The sequence below is a fragment of the Panulirus ornatus genome, chromosome 1, assembly GCF_036320965.1.
Source record: "Panulirus ornatus isolate Po-2019 chromosome 1, ASM3632096v1, whole genome shotgun sequence".
NCBI classification, from domain to species: Eukaryota; Metazoa; Arthropoda; class Malacostraca; order Decapoda; family Palinuridae; genus Panulirus; species Panulirus ornatus.
Genome location: NC_092224.1, coordinates 76,114,862 through 76,134,484, shown reverse-complemented (window position 1 = coordinate 76,134,484; position 19,623 = coordinate 76,114,862). Strand labels below are relative to the sequence as shown.

General features: G+C 37.2%; 1 protein-coding gene across 3 annotated transcripts in view; it reads right to left on the bottom strand.

The window, feature by feature from the left end:
- Positions 1–2,237: 2,237 nt before the first annotated feature.
- The window catches only part of LOC139749840 (uncharacterized), a 30,800-nt gene continuing 13,414 nt past the window's right edge, over positions 2,238–19,623 (bottom strand). For all 3 annotated transcript variants that reach the window (XM_071664155.1, XM_071664164.1, XM_071664172.1), the window contains exons 3-4: positions 5,625–6,384; positions 2,238–3,401 (exon numbers count right to left, since the gene is read on the bottom strand). In XM_071664155.1, the coding sequence (XP_071520256.1) occupies positions 3,269–3,401; positions 5,625–6,379 (888 nt within the window). In that variant the 5' untranslated portion in view covers positions 6,380–6,384 and the 3' untranslated portion in view covers positions 2,238–3,268. The remainder of the gene's footprint in view (positions 3,402–5,624; positions 6,385–19,623) is intronic.

The following is a 19,623-nucleotide window of genomic DNA, read 5'->3' as shown; positions in this document are numbered from 1 at the left end:
GTATATATGTATATGTCTGTGTGTGTATATATATGTATACGTTGTACAGGTATGTACATTTGCGTGTGTGGACGTGTAAGTATATACATGTGTATGTGGGTGGGTTGGGCCATTCTTTCATCTGTTTCCTTGCACTACCTCGCTAACGCAGGAGACAGCAACAAAGCAAAATAAAATAAACAAAATATATACACATATACATATTCATACTTGCTGCCTTCATCCCTTCCCGTCGCCACCCCGCCGCACATGAAATAGCATCCCCCACCGCTCCAGCGAGGAAACACCAGGAAAAGACAAAAAATGCCACATTCATTCACATTCAGTCTCTAGCTGTCATGTGTAATGCACCGAAACCACAGCTCCCTTTCCACATCCAGGCCCCACAGACCTTTCCATGGTTTGCCCAAGATGCTTCACATGCCCTGGTTCAATCCATTGATAGCACATCGACCCCGGTATACATCATTCCAATTCACTCTATTCCTTGCACGCCTTTCATCCTCCTTTATGTTTAGGCTCTGATTGCTCAAAATCTTTCACTCCATTCTTCCTCCTCTAATTTGGTCTCCTGCTTCTCCCTGTTTCCTCTACCTCTAACACATATATCCTCTCTGTCAATCTTTCCTCACTCATTCTCACCATGCGTCCAAACCAATTTTACACACCTTTTTCTGCTCTCTCAACCACACTTTTTATTACCACACATCTCTCTTAACCCTTCATTACATACTCGATCAGACAACCTCCCACCACATATTGTACTCAAACATTTAATTTCCAACACATCCATGCTCCTCCACACAACCCTGTCTATAGCCCATGCCTTGCAACCATAAAACATTGTTGGAACCACTATTCCTTCAAACATACCCGTTTTTGCTCTATGAGATAACATTCTCGCCTTTCACACATTCTTTAACACTCCCAGAACCTTTGCCCCCTCCCCCACCCTGTGACTCACTTCCACTTCCATGGTTCCATCCACTGCTAAGTCCACTCCCAACTATCTAAAACACTTTGCTTCCTCCAGTTTTTCTCCATTCAAACTTACCTCTCAATTAACTTGTCCCTCAACCCTACCGAATCTAATAACCTTCCTCTTATTCACATTTACTCTCTACTTTCTTCTTTCATGCACTTTACCAAACTCAGATATATTTGTTTATTTTTCTTTTGATTTCTCAGTTTTTTAATTGTTTACATATCCTTCAAATAAACAATAATTCAATTTGGCTTATTGATGTTGACAACACAAGAGCATGTTATCTGCATCTCTTAACTGCTATCAAAACTAAAAAGTAGCATATATCTTTCAGTTGCCCCTTCACATCCATTCTCCCCTTTTACCCCTTACTTACACATAATAGTTCTAAGTAACTGCAAACTATCTTTTAGTTGCCCCTTCACATCCATTCTCCCCTTTTACCCCTTACTTACACATAATAGTCCTAAGTAACAGCAAACTCTAAACATTTTTGTAAATAAGTGCAGGGCAGGGAGCTCTGCTCTGCCACAGGTTTTTGATCAGCTATGTCTGCAGGAAGTGATGGAAGGACATATATGAAAGAGATTGAAAACGGATGGAGAAGGAAGTGCTCCCTGAGGAACTTCAACTGTGTTTAAGATTTTTGGAGGTGAAGCTTTTGTGAATGGCTCTAGTTTGGTGGCCAGCTATGAAGTTGGTTAACCAAATTTTCTCATCATAATGAAGGGATGTGCAAAGTCTCTTTTGAGTGAGGAAGTGTTAAATGCTTAGTTATATATTGCCATTAAAACTATGCAGAGGAAGGTTGAGCCACGAAGGGTATGTTGAGTGAGGTTTACATGCACTGTGGTATCGAAGTGATTGTATTTAAAATCATGTTGTGTGCAGGAGTGAGATACTGTATTATGGTTAACTCTGTTGTGGATCAGCTTTCCTAAGTCTGGATACTGAAAGCAGCACTGACTAGCAGTGAGAAGAGGGCAGTCTGGTGATGTGGAGGGTTTCATTGAGGGTATATGATGGCAGCTTTTCATTCATATAATAAAAATATTATTACTTATAGCATCTTAAGAATGAAAACATGAAATTACCAAAGCCAAAGATCAATACAGTATGTGGTCTTTGGCAGAGTGATTACAAAACTGATTTGTTGTGTCTTTCTAGTCTTATGTGCAAATTTATGGTAAAGCCATACAAATCTCTTTTCCTACTTTGAATCAAAGTATAAGGTTAAAGTATAAAATTATCATTCTAAAGTGAATATTTTTTCATTACAGATGTCACTCATTCTTTACATTTACCATGCATCTTTCATAATTGTACTGAATTTTACATTATCAGGTATGTGTGGAAATGTGCACCAGATACTGTAAACATGAGAAATAATGTACTAGATACAAACAAGCCATTCCTAAAATTAAGACAGGATCTGCTGTGAACATTGCATGTTCTAGCAAAGCCTTCATCCATTAATGGTTTTCTCACATTATCAAAAATCAAAGTATGGCGAATAAACCTGTTATCTTGAGTCTTATTTAAAGAAAAAGGGTGTAAGGGGACATTCCTAAGAAAAAAATTCTGAAATGAATCATAAATTTTCAAGAATCAAGATATATACCAAGGGCATATTTTCAAAAAACATCTCAAAGGTACTTCAATACCATATTTCATTTTGATCCAGTGGCAGATTTTGAGATGTTAAAAGATGAAGGACAATGAGGATATCAAAGACAGATGAATGATAACCCATCATCAGACTTTGTCAATAAACTGAACAGAATATATTTTAACTTGACACTGGGCACAAAGTGTTTAATATGAACAGTGAAATCAGAGATGACAGACATTCATGTCTTTCACTAAGTACAAATAAAAGTTCATTCTAACACAAAATTAAAGATTTCATCAGTGTTTTTGAAAAAGTAAACAAGTACAACAACACACAGTAAACAAAGAATACCCTCGCTAAACACACCCACCATGAAGGGAATTATTATACTGTACATAAATTACCTATTAATACCTCACTTTATCCCAAATAATAACTACAGCTCTATATTTTCCTCAATAAATAAAATTTTGAGGCTACAAAAATTCAGCTGTTACCATCAGTTCCTTAGCAAAATGGTGAAAAAGGGCTATCAACATGTCATTACAAACAACAGAAAATTTGTGACAACACACCACAATCTAGCTCTTTTCTCAAAATCTTAAATGTTTTGTCTTCACTGAATACAGAGCTTATGAAACTAAAACAATAGTTCAATACATAAACCATCACTACTTCGAGGCCCGTGACTTTACATGGGTCTGGAAAAATTCTCCATCAGCTTGTGTGGCTGCTTTGTTGATAGCACGGTGACGGTCACGACTAACACATTCCTCCATCACTTCACCTGAGCCCTTAATCAATCTGCAAAAGAAAACTCCATGAACATAATACATTTCATACACCACAATCAAACTATATCCAAATTCCAGTGAGTTAGAAATGCAACACAAGTTATAGTTTCAGTGGTCAGTGCCCTGCATATGAGTTCAGTAAAATGGTGACAAAAATTTTAGCTCAAGCAGTTGAAAAAGTCAGGACTAAGTTCAAAAACTTACATTACTATACAATTCCAGCAAAAAGGATATGTGTATACCTCTGGTGACAACAATGCAGCATCAGTGTACATCAAAAATATAAGTGTAAGCAGTACAGCAGTGAAATATTCAGCTGAAATGCGGTAATACATCAAGTAAAATTACTGTAAGCCCCCAATTTGTGATGGTATGAACTGCAAATTTTCACAGTTACAACATTTGAGACTCAGTGCAGGCTTGAATAAGAACATGAAAAATATTCCCTTCAAATTTCTGATGCATTAAATAAAATTTTTCTATGAGAATATATCAGGATAATCTGAAGTACTTTCTTTATGCATTCTATGATGATATCACAGCAAAATACTATTCAATTCATATCCTACCCACCAGCAAAAATAAATTTCAATTTGCATCCCACTCACTGGCAGTCAGCTTATAAACAAAAAGGTGTGATCGAACGCTTGCCCTTGCTACTCTTATTCTTGCTTTTATCTTATTTTATTTTATCTTATTTATTTTGCTTTGTCGCTGTCTCCCGCGTTCGCGAGGTAGCGCAAGGAAACAGACGAAAGAATGGCCCAACCCGCCCACATACACATGTATATACATACACGTCCACACACGCAAATATACATACCTATACATCTCAATGTATACATATATATACACACACAGACATATACATATATACACATGTACATAATTCATACTGTCTGCCTTTATTTGTTCCCATCGCCACCCCGCCACACACGGAATAACAACCCCCTCCCCCTCATGTGTGCGAGGTAGTGCTAGGAAAGACACCAAAGGCCCCATTCGTTCATACTCAGTCTCTAGCTGCCATGTAATAATGCACCGAAACCACAGCTCCCTTTCCACATCCAGGCCCCACACACTTTCCATGGTTTACCCCAGACACTTCACATGCCCTGGTTCAATCCATTGACAGCACGTCGACCCCGGTATAGCACATCGTTCCAATTCACTCTATTCCTTGCACGCCTTTCACCCTCCTGCATGTTCAGGCCCCGATCACTCAAAATCTTTTTCACTCCATCTTTCCACCTCCAATTTGGTCTCCCACTTCTCCTCGTTCCCTCCACCTCTGACACATATATCCTCTAGGTCAATCTTTCCCCACTCATTCTCTCCATGTGACCAAACCATTTCAAAACACCCTCTTCTGCTCTCTCAACCACACTCTTTTTATTTCCACACATCTCTCTCACCCTTACATTACTTACTCGATCAAACCACCTCACACACTATGAGGGGATATTTCCTAGATCGAAATTAACTGTATGTTTGCAAAGAATAGTACTTTTTATCATAATGGACATGTATCTTAAACTAAATAACAACTGCTCCATCATACTGGTTGGATGCACATGCTTCATCAACAGAAAATTAATTGCTAAGAATTGGCATTTCCCGATGTAAGACTCAGAATTTAATGTTTTTCTCAAGTATTTCTGTTACCTGATTCTTGAACTGAAAGTTATTTTCAATACATGTATTAACAAAAATAATGGAGAAAATGGGTGGTGAAGATGGAACAGCTACCAAGTGATCGCAGAGATTGAAGAACATGAAAGCATGGCAATTTACTGTTCAACATAGTAATTTTTTTTACCGCAATCATGTGGCAGATAAGAGTGGTAGCAATGGAGCAAATGCTATATTAATGTGTGCATTCCTAGTTCTAATGGAGAAAATATGGAATGTAAATGAAACTGGCTTCTAACAAACCACCTTTTACTCAAATTTGTCAGTTAGAATATATATATGCACTTGAGTCTGCTACATGATTCTGTCTCCATGTGTTTACACCATTGAAGAAAAGTTAATAATAACTAGGTTCTCACTCCAAAGCTTTGGAGTCCATCATATCTTTACCCCTGAATGGAGCACAGCCTTGAAGCTGCAAGAGCCCAATACAAGGAGTCCTGGGGTTGCATAATATACAAAAATAATAGAAAATAATGCATGAGTAGCAGCTAAAGCATATGAAGAAGCCCAAGCATGCATATATTTAAGATTCATTTACCTGTGCCTGCCAGTGTCCTGGTCATATACACGACGCATCACACTCTCCTGCTTCTCCCACTCCTCCCTTGTCATAGGTGTTGTGGCCTGACTAGTGGTCATCAAGTCCACACTTGGGCCCACTGATGATGAACCATTTTCAATGACATCTGTCTTGATCTTAGAAGGCTTTGATCCTTTTTCTTTACTGGACTCATTCTTGATATGATTTGCTATGTTTGGTTTCTGCTTTTCTTGTGTCACCACCTTCTTCTTTAATCTCCTTGTTCCTTTCTTTCGGTCTTTCTTCAACTTTTTAAGTTTCTTCCGTAATTTTTTTACTTTCTTCTTGATTGATTTCTTCTGTTGCTCTTGTGCTTGTTTTTTGCATTTCTTTAATTTTTTCTTCAAAAGTTTTTCTCTTTTCTTCCTTTTCTTCAGAGCCTTTTTTAGTGCTTTATCCTTTACTTTTCCCTTATATACCTCAATATCTGATCCTGAAGAATCTGATGAGGAGGAGGAGGATGAAGAAGAGGAGGAGGAAGATGAGGATGAAGATGATGAAGATGAAGAAGATGAGGAAGATGAGGAGGATGATGATGATGATCTTGAGGAGGTGGATTTAGTTCTTTTTTTCTTCTTCTTTACTTCCCTGTGTTCTGGAGAGGCTGAGGATGATGACGATGAAGATGTTGATGCCCTCCTCTTTTTGTTCTTTGGTCGAGATCTTGCTTGCACTGTAGCTTCATCTGAGCAAGATATAGGGTCTTTCTCCATGTTATCTGAAAATGGAAATTTTATGAAGCTATGTTTCTGCAAAGTACAAAGAAAATTTCTATTACAGACTTTAAGGAAATGTATTTCAAACATGACATACCAGTACATACTGAGATAAATACAAAATTCTGACATCAAACATTACTGTTTTACTTAAGAGGCCTTAACCACCTCATCTCTTGGTGATGACATTAAAATGCTGTCTTTTACTTAAAACCTTATGTAAACTTATTAATAAAATGCAATAAGCATGGTGCTAATCTTTAGTCAGTTCGATGAAAAAAGCTAAAACAATGTGGAATTTAACAAACATTTTTGTGTATGTTACATGCTAATATTCTTTTTTCACTTATAACCTATAATGCCCAACATTTAAGATCATATATATTTTTTTCTGATACTGTACTTCATTGATACATCATAAATTTAAATATAAAGTGCATTAAACAACAAATTCTAAAAAATATTTTACAAGGAAATTCAAAACCAAAACAAGGAAAGTCATCCAAGATTGCAAATCTCAAATTAACAAGTAAACTGAAAATATATAATGTAAACAAAGGGATTTTAGGTTTTCCAAGGTGCAGAAACTTACTTTTAAGAAAAATGACATTAATTTCTTTGACTGTTTTGTCTTCACCACCCCAATGATATTGTAAATTTCTTTTTCCTTTGTGACTGACATGACATGACACAGGAAAAGATGCCTATGTCATGGCCATCTTGGATTAAAAGGAAAATAAGGTAAGAAATAAAAAGAAATTAATCAGAACTTTCAAGGGGTTTGTACACCCAAATCTTTGAGGAAAGATTTTGGGAAGTGGGAAAAATCAAAAAAGGAAGAGAGTTCCACAGCTTTACTGTTTGAGGGAAGAAGGAGGTATCATAATAGTCAGTCCTCATATGGCTGGTCTTCACAAAGAAACTATGAGAAGCAGATGGCAGATGCAAGTCATGGATCCAAGTTTGGTAGCAAGGATACATGTACATAGCTCATAAGGGCTGCGCCCAACATAATATTTGAAGAATATAGAGAAGACAGCAACACCATGGCAGAACTTTTCCTTCTTCTTGAAAACATGAGTTAGTACATCCCATACCTAAGAAGGGAGACAGTTCTAACCCTCTAACTACCATTCTGTTGCTTTGACATTAACCATTTCCAAAGTCTTTGTATCCCTCCTTAACTCCCATATCCTTAGACATCTTGAATCTACAGTCTTCTCTCTGACCACCAGCATGGCTTCCGTAGGGTGAGATCCACAGGTGATATTCTTTATTATCTTACTGCTGTCTGGTCATCATCCCTGAAAGATTCTGGGGAGTCCTGTGTAGTTTCCCTTGAAATATCCAAAGCTTTAGCCATTGTGTGGCATTAAGGTTTCATCTTTATGCTCCCCTCCCTCATATCAAGCTTTCTCTTTAACTAATCTATCTCCGTGGTTTTTGATGAATCAGCTTCTCCCCCTTTCTCTATGAACACCAGTGTCCCTCAAATTCTGTCCTGTCTCCTACACTTTTTCTAATCTTCATCAACATATTCCTCTCTTCCACAACTAACCAAAAGTATTCACACAGTGATGTCTCAACACTTCATTCATATACACCCTTCAATTCTACTCCTTCTCTCACTCTGCTATCAAATCTGGGGTGGTTCTAACTCTGCATCCTTACTTGACAAAATTGAGTCAAAAGTGGTCCAACATAAACTCTTCCTGGCTAACTTCAAAACTTGCCCTGCTTGCCCTACACTGCAATGTTAGTTCATTTTACCTCTCCTGTAGGTATTATTGGTTTTTGATCCCAAGAGCTAGCTTCTTGTGTGTCCCCACCACTAGCTAGACCATGCAATACTGTGCAAGCTGCTGTGTCACATGATTACTGTTTCACTGCTGGCAACTCAAGGGTGGGCCATTTTGATAACTAATTCTTTCTCATGTCTTTCCCACTAACTATGGATTGGCACATCTTAAAAGACAAGTTTTTCGCCTCCTCCAAAATTTATAAATACTTTCTTTTTTTTCCCTTTCAATTAAGGCCCAGCCTTGATGTGGACTTTTGTCCATGACCTGAGCTTAAAAAGAAATGTCATGGGAGACTGAGAAGGAAAGTTTAGAAGATGGAAGGCTTGTGGTCCCCCCAGGATTATAAAGAGGCAGTGAAAGACCCAACTCAAATAAGTGAGCAGTACTCCATACTGGGTTAAATAAGACCCAATAGATGAAACAGTGATCCAAAAATGAAACAGTCCCTATACATCACTCCCAGCATTTGGGAAGAACATCTTATGATGTTGATCATATAAGGTATCCAGGATAGATTGGAGGATATTCCTAACATGTCTGTGTTACTGTTGAGATGATTTGTGGTGTTTTGAAAAGTGAAAAGAGGGAAAAGAATGACACTGAGAGAAAACAGACAGAATTGCATTTCAGCACTATAAAATTTAACAAGGTTTCTGCTTTCCTATTCCAAGATAACACACAAATTCAAATTAGAAGAGTAGATAAATTTGGTACAAAAAAAAGAATGAATATCAGAGTGTGAAGGAGAGGAAAAATGAATTGAAGTTTGAAGTATATAATGTGGAATCATCACCATATGAGTGAACAGGGTTAGATGATGATGAGAGATCATTCATGAAAATCAAAAAAAGAGGTGATTTAACAAAACCCTGAGAGACACCACAGTTGATATGCGTAAAAGAGGATCACTCCATCAATGACTACTGCACCTAGAAAAAGAAAGAATCAGAGAAGTCAAAGAAAGGAAGTCTGGAAAGTAAAGACTTAGGCCACACCCTGTCAAATGCTTTGGAAATGTCAAGGACCACAACAAAATCTCTGAGGGAAATGAAGAAGAGATGAGTTACAATGGAGAAAAGATCATCAGTAAACCATAAAAGCCATATAAGTGATCAAAAAGGAAATGGGATTCTAAGTAGTTTCCTCTCATACAATCTCTTAATTCTAGCTCCATTCTATTTGCCATTAACCTGTCTGCATTTGTACAACACTGTGCTTTAAGCCTGATGAAATTTCTAATATTCATTTCCAGTCTTCCCGCGCTAGAAAAGGGAATGTTGTTGCTCCCCTGATATGATACAATTCCTCTTATTTTTTTGCCTCTTGCCAATTTCCTCTCCCTCTCTCCCCTTGGTCTGTTGATCTTGACAAACACTCCTTCAAACTCCTCTTCTCTGGCAATTATTCTTAACACCTCTCAACTAAATAGTTCCATATCAAATGTCACCCTCAGTGGCTTTCTCCTAGTATTATGCCTGTATTCCCCCATTCTACTAACTTCCATTAACTCTTAAATTGCATTTGTCAAGCCCATCATATCAAGAGGCATTCTTACATGTTACCCTTCTCTGGTTTCCCTTTCTTTCTTTCTGATATCTCTTGTAGTCCTGCCACATCCTCCCCTTTATTATATTTTCTATACTGAAATCTGCTTTTTCATTGCCATACAGCTGTCTTCAGCATCTGTGTCTTCTCAATTGTTCCATCCATAGTACCACAGGTTTCCTTGATTTCCCCAACTGACTGTACACACTGCCCCTCCAACTGCTCTCTTCAATGTTTCTTTCAGCCTATCTGCTCTAGACTCCATATTCTTCCTCAATTACTTTTGATCTGTAGCTATCTTCATCCCTGGAATAAACCCTTAATCTTACTTCTATCCTCATATATTGTATACTTCATATGTACCCATGATGAGAACATCTAATCTCTATATTTTGGTGTTAAGTTCCCTCACATCAGAATTTAGTTCCCAAGCAAAGTCCACTAATTTCTGCATACTGTCAAGACTGGTATATTCTATACATAAACACATTAACTTTAGGCATACAGTATTATGGATCATAGCAATCTACAGTCAGGTTCTCTAACTCCCCTATGGCATCTATAGTCCCCTTGCCAAAACTAAATCATTGCCTTTATTTCCTGTCTCATTTTTGCCTTTTCTTTCTTCTGTCTGATACCAAGTGCCCTCTCAACTGAGAAAGGCTGTGCTGGATGCTAGAGTTGTGAGAAGATTCTTTCACAGTTCTTCTGGGGATGAGGCTCAGAGAGAAGTGAAGGTATGGTGTAAGGCAAGTGGGATGATGAATCAGGAAAAATACAGGAAGGCATATGAAAAGAAGGTAACTGAAAGCTTAAAAGAATGTGTAGTGAATGTAGGAATGCTGTCATGTGTGAATGAGGTGTTTAAAATGTTTAGAGAAATACTAGTTAAGGTTGTAGAGTCAGTAGCTAGAAACAAGGTAATGAGACTAAGGATTAAAAAGGGCACTGCATGGTGGACAGAAGAGATTAGAAATGCTGTGTAAGAGAAGAAAAAGGCATATGATAAATTGTTCAATAGGAATGTACCAGTGGAAGTTCAGCAAAGAAGGAGGGAAGAATACAAAATATGTAAGCTGGATGTTAAAAAGCTGAAAGAGGAAAGCTAAGAGAGTAGACAAAAATTTTGGAAGGAGGTAAAGTGAAAAGTTTCAGGATAACAAGAAAATATACTGGAAAGAAGGGGAATAGCTGAATCAAAAGGAAAAAGTGAAAGAAAGATGGAAAGAGTATTCTGAAGAACTGATGAATGCGGGAGAAGGGTAGGCAGCAATTCTTACAGGCATGGGAATGGAGGAGAAAGGAAGAGGATACAAGTACAGGGACCAATAGCAAAGAGGGCATTAATGAGGCTGAAGGTAGGAAAGGCACCGGAAGTGGATGGGATTAAGGCTGAAATGCTTAAGTATGGAGGAGAAAGTGTGACAGAGTGGATGCATCTTATACGTAATTCAGCATGGAAACAGGTTGTGCCTGAGGATTAGATGAAAGCTATTACTGTTCCTTTATTCAAAAGAAAAGGTGCAAAGGATGTATGAAGCACTTATAGGGGAATAAGTCAGTTAAAGATACCAGGAAAAGTGTATGCAAGAATATCAATTGACAGAGTGATGGAAGTTACTGAATGCAGAATAAGTGAAGAGCAAGGGGGTTTTAGGAATGGCAGGGGATGTGTGGATCAAATTTTTGTGGTAGATGACCATGGAAAAGCATTTAGCAAAAGGTAAGAAGTTGTATGCAGCTTTTATGGATCTGGAGAAAGCATATAACAGAGTCAAATGGAATGCTTTGTGGAATGTGTTAAGGATATATGGTACTGGGGGAAAACTGTCGGATGGTGTAAAAGACTTCTATAGAGGAGCAAAGGCATTTGTAAGAGTGGATGGAGAGCTGAGCAAAAGTTTTGGGATACATGTAAGCATGAAGCAGGGCTGTGTCACTGGCTTTTTAATATACTATATATGAATGAAGTGATAAGAGAAATGAAAGCAAAGCTAAGGAAAAGGGGTGCAGAGATAGAGTGTGGTGGTGAGATACGGTGGCAAGCCTGTTCATGGGTAATACTATGTTGTTTGCGGAGAGTGAAGAGGAGTTGCCAAAGGTTGTAAGGGTGTTTTATAATGTGTGTAAGTGGCGGAGATTGAAGGTAAATACAAGTAAAAGAAAAGTAATGGCGTTTGAAATGAAACTAAGTGAAAGTATAGATTTTGTAAAACCATACAGAGTGAAAGAAGAGTGTGCTAAATTGTGCAGTGGATATGGTGGGGGGAGACTGGAAGTGAGGGAGTTTAAGTATCTGAGAGCTGTCTTGGATAAATGTGATGATATGGAAGGAGAGATAAGGGACAGAACAGTACAGGGCAGAAGAGTCACTGGGTCCTTTAATAGAATAATGAAGGGTAGATGTGTAAGTATGGAAGTGAGGAAAGGATTAATGGACAGCATAGTCCTCCCAACCCTGACTGATGCAGCCAAAACATGGACATAGAATGAGGCACAGAGGTCAAGAATCCAGGCTGTGGAAATAGGCTATTTGAGAGGAGCATGTGGTGTGACTAGATGGAATGAAGAAAGAAATGAAAGGGTGTATGAGAGATGTGGTATGACAAGGAATACAAAGGGAATGAATTGTGCAGTGGTAGAATGGGTGAAACATAATATTTTGGAAAGTATGCAAGACTGTAAGTTTACAAGGAGTGTGTGATAGTACAATTAAAGGGGTTGGTGTGAGTGGAAGACCACCTGAGACATAGGGAAACCGGGTTCAGGAATACTGGAGGGAGAGAAACAAAGGAAGAATGTATGGAACAGTGTATGCAATTGAGGCATGTAAGGACAGGGATAAGTAGAGATTCTTTTGCCATGGCCACCCCTTGATTTGAGTTCCTGGAGGGAACAGGCATCAGAAATATCGATAAATAGATAGATACTTATTTTATAGGCCTTAACATCCCCCATCACATGTTTCAACCCAAGCTTCAAATTCAGCATAAAAAATAGTCCTTACATAATAGTTTTCAAGTAAGTCTATTACCAACCCCCCAAAAAGACAAAAAAGTTCACAGAATCTTTTAGCCCGAAAACATTTTAATCTTAAAATTGAAAAACGACAATGAAATGATTTAATACTTGAAATAGTCACAGCAAGCATCTCATTACACTTCCCAAAGCTGACAAGATACACAATAGGAACCAAATAATCACAGAATCTTCTAAAAGAGCAATAATTAATTGCTATTTAACAGACTTAACTTTTCTACAGGCCTTAATGTCCCCCAACAAATATTCCAACACTTGATTCAAATTCAACATAAAAAATAGTCCTTATACTGAGGTTCTGAAGTAAATCCAATATCATCAAAAAAATACCCAAAATTGCAGATAATAATTCAGGGAATTTTCTAGCCCAAAACCTTTGCTTAAAAATTAAAATATGATATATTGAAACACTTCCATACTTGAAATACTCAGAAAATATCTCATAATGATTACCGATGGTGACAGATACCCAATAAGTACCAAACCAAATAATCACAGAATCTTCTAAAAGAGGATCTATTAATTACTTATTTACAGGCCTTACTGTACCCAACATACATTCTAACCAGAGACTGGAACTGAGCATGAAAACTTACACTAAGGTTTTCAAGCAAATCTACTACCTCACAAAAATCATTTTGTTTTAAAATTGAATTTTGAAAAATGAAATGATTCTATACTTAAAATAAGGACAGAAAATATCTCATTACACTTTCTGAAGCTGAGACATACACTATAAACAAAAAGCGAATAATCACAGAATCTTCTAAAGAAGTAACAAATAAGTACTTATTTACAAGCCTTAATGTCCCCTACATGTAGTTTTAACCCTGTATTAACATTCAGCATAAATATTAGTCATTACACTTAGGTTTTCATGTAAATCTATAAACTTCAAGTAAATACCAAAATTTACAGGTGATAGTTCAGAAAATTTGGACAAAAACTTTGTTTTAAAATTGAAATATGACATAATGAAACACTTCTATATTTGAAATAATCACAAATTAGATTTCAGAATGCTTCCACAAAGCAAGACACCCAATAAATACAAAGCGAATAATCAAAGAATCTTCTAAAAGAGTAACCATTAATTACTTATTTACAGGGCTTACTATCCCCCAACATATATTTCAAATCTACTGCCCTCCAAAAATATCAAAATTTGGAGGTAATAGCCTAAAAACTTGTTTGTTTTAAAACTGAAATTTGACATAATGAAATGCTTCTATACGTGATATAATTAGAGAAACTATCTCATCACACTTCCCTCAGCTGACATATACATAAATACAAACTGAATAATCACAGAATCTTCTAAATGAGTAACAATTAATCAATTACAAGCCTTAATGTCCCCAATAAATATTTCAGCCCCAGTTTCAAATTCATCTTGAAAAATAGTCCATATATTAAGGTTTTCAAGTTAGTCTGTTACCACCAAAAATTGAAGGTAACAGTTCAGGAAATTTTTTTGCCCAAAACCCTCTTTGTTTTAAAATTGAAATATGACAATGAAACCCTTCAATGCTTGAAATAATCACAACAAATATTAAAATATGACATACACAACAAAAAACAAATAATCACAGAATCTTCTAAAGGAGTATGAATTAATTACTCATTTACACACCTTACTGTCCCCCAACATATATTTCAACCCCAGATTCAAATTCAGCAAGAAAAATACGTAGTCCTTATACTTAGGTTTTCAAGCAAATCTATTACTCTTGTAAAAATATCAAAACCTGTTAAGGTAATAATACTTCAGGAATTTTCTCAGCCAAAAAACTCTTTCTTTTAAAACTGAAATATGAAAATGAAATAATTCTATACTTGAAAGAATCTCAGAAAAGGTCTCATAATAGTACCCCAAGATGACAGTTGCACAATAATTACAATCCAAATGATCACAGAATCTCCTAAAACACTAATTTTTTGCCCAAAAACATTTGTTTTAAAACTGAAATATGATATAATGAAACATTTCTACACACAGAATAATCATGGAAAATATATTTATATTTATTTATTATGCTTTGTCGCTGTCTCCCGTGGAGTGAGGTAGCACAAGGAAACAGACAAGAGAATAGCCCAACCCACCCACATACACATGTATATACATACATGTCCACACACACACACATATATACATACCTATACATTTCAACATATACATATATATACATACACAGACATACACATGTACATAATTCATACTTGCTGCCTTTATTCATTCCCTTTGACACCCTGCCACACATGAAAAGACAACAAAGGCCATATTCGTTCACACTCAGTCTCTAGCTGTCATGTATAACGCACTGAAACCACAGCTCCCTTTCCATATCCAAGCCCAACAAAACTTTCCATGGTTTACCCCAGACGCTTCACATGCCTTGGTTCAATCCACTGACAGCACGTCAACCCTGGTATACCACATCGTTCCAATTCACTCTATTCCTTGCATGCCTTTCACCCTCCTGTATGTTCAGGCCCCGAATGCTCAAAATCTTTTTCACTCCATCCTTCCACTTCCAATTCGGTCTCCCACTTCTCCTTGTTCCCTCCACCTCTGACACATATATCCTCTCTGTCAATCTTTTCTCACTCATTCTCTCCATATGACCAAACCATTTCAATACATCCTCTTCTGCTATCTCAACCACACTCTTTTTATTACCACACATCTCTCTTACCCTTTCATTACTTATTCGGTCAAACCACCTCACATCACATATTGTCCTCAAACATCTCATTTCCAACACATTCACCCTCCTCCGCATAACCCTATCTATAGCCCATGCCTCACAACCATGTATCATTGTTGGAACCACTAATCCTTTAAACATACCCATTTTTGATCTCCGAGATAATGTTCTCACTTTCCACACATTCTTCAATGCTCCCAGAACCTTCACCCCTTCCCCCACCCTGTGACTCAATTTCACTTCCATGGTTTCAACTACTGTCAAATCCACTCCCAGATATCTAAAATACTTCACTTCCTCATAATATTTAACCAAGGTGACAAATACCCTACCATCATGAATTGAGTAATCACAAAATTTCTATAAGAGTAACCATTAATTACTTATTACAGGCCTTAATGTCCCCTAACATATGTTTCAGTCCAAGATCTGAATTCAGCAAGAAAAATATTACTTGCATTAAGGTGTTCAGGCAAATGTATAACCCTCATAAAAATACCAAAAATTGCAGGTAACAAATAATTCAGGGTTTTTTTGCCCAAAAACATTTATTTCAAAAACTTAAATATGATGGTATGAAACACTTCTATACTTGAAATAGTCACGGAAAATATCTCATAACACTTTTAGATACCCAATAAATACAAACTGAATATTCACAGAATCTTCTAAAAGAGAAACCATCAATTACTTATTTACAGACCTTCATGTCCCCTGACATATATTTCATCCCCACATCCAAATTCAGCTAGAAAAATAGTCCTTACACTGAGACTTTGAAGTAAATCCATTAACCTCATAAAAATGAAAATAAAAAATTGTAGTTAATTGTTCAAAGAATTCTTAAACCGAAAAACCTTTTTGTATTAAAACTGAATTATGACACAATAAAACACTTTTATACTTGAAATAATCACAGAAAAGATCTCATAATGATCCCCATGATGATAGATAACCAATAAATACAATCCAAATAATCAAAAAATCCTCTAAAAGAGCAATCTTTTATTACTTATTCACAGGCCTTAACGTCCCCAACGTACATTTCAACCCCTGATTCGAATTCACCATAAAAAAATAGTCCTTTTACTTGGGTTTTTTGATAGATCTATTACCATCAAAAAATATCAAAAAAATGCAAATAATAATAGTTCAGGGAATTTTTTAGTCCAAAAACTTTTCTGTTTTAAAATTCTAAAAATGACATGATGACACATTTCTATACCTGAAATTAATCACAGAAAATATCTTATAATGCTCACTCAAGACTAACTATCAATTACTTATTTCTTTTATCATACTCGATCGCCATTTCCCACGTCAGCAAGGTAGCACCAGGAAACAGACACAGAATGACCCATCCACTCATATACACATATTCCTATGAGTCCGTGGGGAAAATGAAACACGATAAGTTCCCAAGTGCACTTTTGTGTAATAATCACATCATTAGGGGAGATACAAGAGAAAAATATAACAGTCAGTTGATATACAACAAAGAGATGTAGCTAGGACGCCATTTGGTAAACAAGTAATTGTCCAAGACAGGCAACAAGCATATCATAAACTTATTATGTGGACAAGAAGGGGAATTGCTTACAAATTTGATCAACAATAAAGCTATCCAATTTGTATAGACCTTCACTAATATTAAGGTTATAATTCTTTGTGTATTTAATAATAGAAGATTCAATGATATTTCTCGTGGTACTGGAGTTAGATTTAAGAACTGAGATGGCACTACTCCAGTCAATACAATGATCATAGTTTTTAATGCTTAACGTTTAATCATGTTAAAACTATGATCACTGTATTGACTGGAGTAATGCCATCTCAGTTATTAACTCTAACGCCAGTACCACAAGAAATATCATTGAACCTTCTATTATCAAATACACAAGGAATTATAATCTTAACATTAGTGATAATATTGGATAACTTTTTTGTTGATAAAATTTGTAAACAATTCACCTTCTTGTCCACATAAGTTTATGATATGCTCATTGTCTGTCTTGGACAATCACTTGTTTACCAAATGACATCTTAGGTACGTCTCTTCGCTGTGTATCAACTGACTGTTATATTTCTTTCTTGTATCTCCCCTGATGATGTGATTATTACACGAAAGTGCACTTGGGAACTTATTGTGTTTCATTTTCCCCGTGGACTCATAGGAATATACTTGATCATGCACACAAATGTGGTCCTTTCCAAACATGTACATATTCATGCTTGCCTTCATCTATTCCTGCTGCTACCCCACCCCAGAGGAAACAGCATCACTACCCCCCTGCTTCAGCAAGGTAGCACCAAAAAAACAGACAAAAAAGACCACATTCGTTCACACCCAGTCTCTAGCTGTCAAGTGTAATGCACCCAAACCACAGCTCCCTGTCCACATTCAGGCCCCACAGACCTTTCCATGAATTACTCCAGACATTTTACACCCCCTGGTTAAGTACAATAACAGCACGTCAACCCTGCTATACCATAATGTTCCTATTCTCTCTATCTATTCCTTGCACAAATGTTTTTCACTCCATCCTTCCACTTCCAATTTGGTTTCCCGCTTCTTGTTCCCTCCACCTCTGACACATATATCCTCTTTGTCAATCTTTCCTCACTCATTCTCTCCATGTGTCCAAACCATTTGAACACACCCTCTTCAGCTCTCTCAACCAAACTCTTTTTATTTCCACACATCTCTCTTGCCCTTTCATTACTTACTCAATCAAATAACCTCACACCACATATTGTCCTCAAACAATTCATTTCCAACACTTCCACCCTCCTCCATACAACCCCATCTATAGCCCATACCTTGCAAACATATAACATTGTTGGAACCACTATTCCTTCAAACATACCCATTTTGCTTACCGAGATATTGTTCTCTCCTTCCACACATTCTTCACTGCTCCCAGAACCTTCGCCTCCTCTCCCAACCTCTGACTCACTTCTGCTTCCAAGTTTCCATTCTCTGCTAAGTCCACTCCCAAATATCTAAAACACTTCAATTCCTCCAATTTTTCTCCATTCAAACTTATATCCCAATTAACTTGTCCCCTAACCCTACTGAACCTAATTACCTTGCTCTTATTCACATTTACTCTCAAGTTTCTCTTTTCACACACTTTTCCAAACTCAGTCACCAACTTCTGCAGTTTCTCACTCAAATCAGCCACTAGAGCTGTATCATCAGTGGATAACAACTGACTCACTTCCCAGGCCATCTCATCCCCAACAGACTGTATACTCGCCCCTCTCTCCTAAACTCTTGCCTTTACCTCCATAACCACCCCATGCATAAACAAATTATACAACCATAGGGACATCACACACCCCTGCTGCAGACCAACATTTGTTGGGAACCAATCACTCTCTTCTCCTATTTGTACACATGCCTTACATCCTTCGTAAAATCTGTTCACAGCTCCTAGCAACTTACCTCCCACACCATATACTCTTGAAACCTTCCACAAAGCATCTCTGTTAACCCTATCATATGCCTTCTCCAGATCCATAAATACTACATACAAATCCATCTGTTTTTCTAAGCATTTCTCACAAGCATTCTTCAAAGCAAACCCCTTATCCACACATCCTCTACCACTTCTGAAACCACAATGCTTTTCCCCAATCTAATGCTCTGTACATGCCTTCACCCTCTCAATCAATATCCCCCCATATAATTTCCCAGGAATACTCAACAAACTTATGCCTCTGTAGTTTGAACACTCACCTTTATCCCCTTTGCCTTTATACAATGACACTACACATGCATTCCGCCAATCCTTAGGCACTTCACCGTGGTCCATACATACATTGAATATCCTTAACAACCAATCAACACAGTCACCCCCTTTTTTCATATGTTCTGCTGCAATACCATCCAAACCCACTGCCTTGCCGGATTTCATCTTCCACAAAGCTTTCACTATCTCTTCTCTCATAATCAAACCATTCTCTCTGACCCTCTCAATTCGCCCACCACCCTGACCAAAACACCCTATATCTACCACTCTATCATCAAACACATTCAACAAACCTTCAAAATACTCACTCCACCTTCTTCTCACCTCATTACTACCTGTTATTACTTCGCCACATGTCCCCTTTACCGATCTTACACACATTATTTACCTCC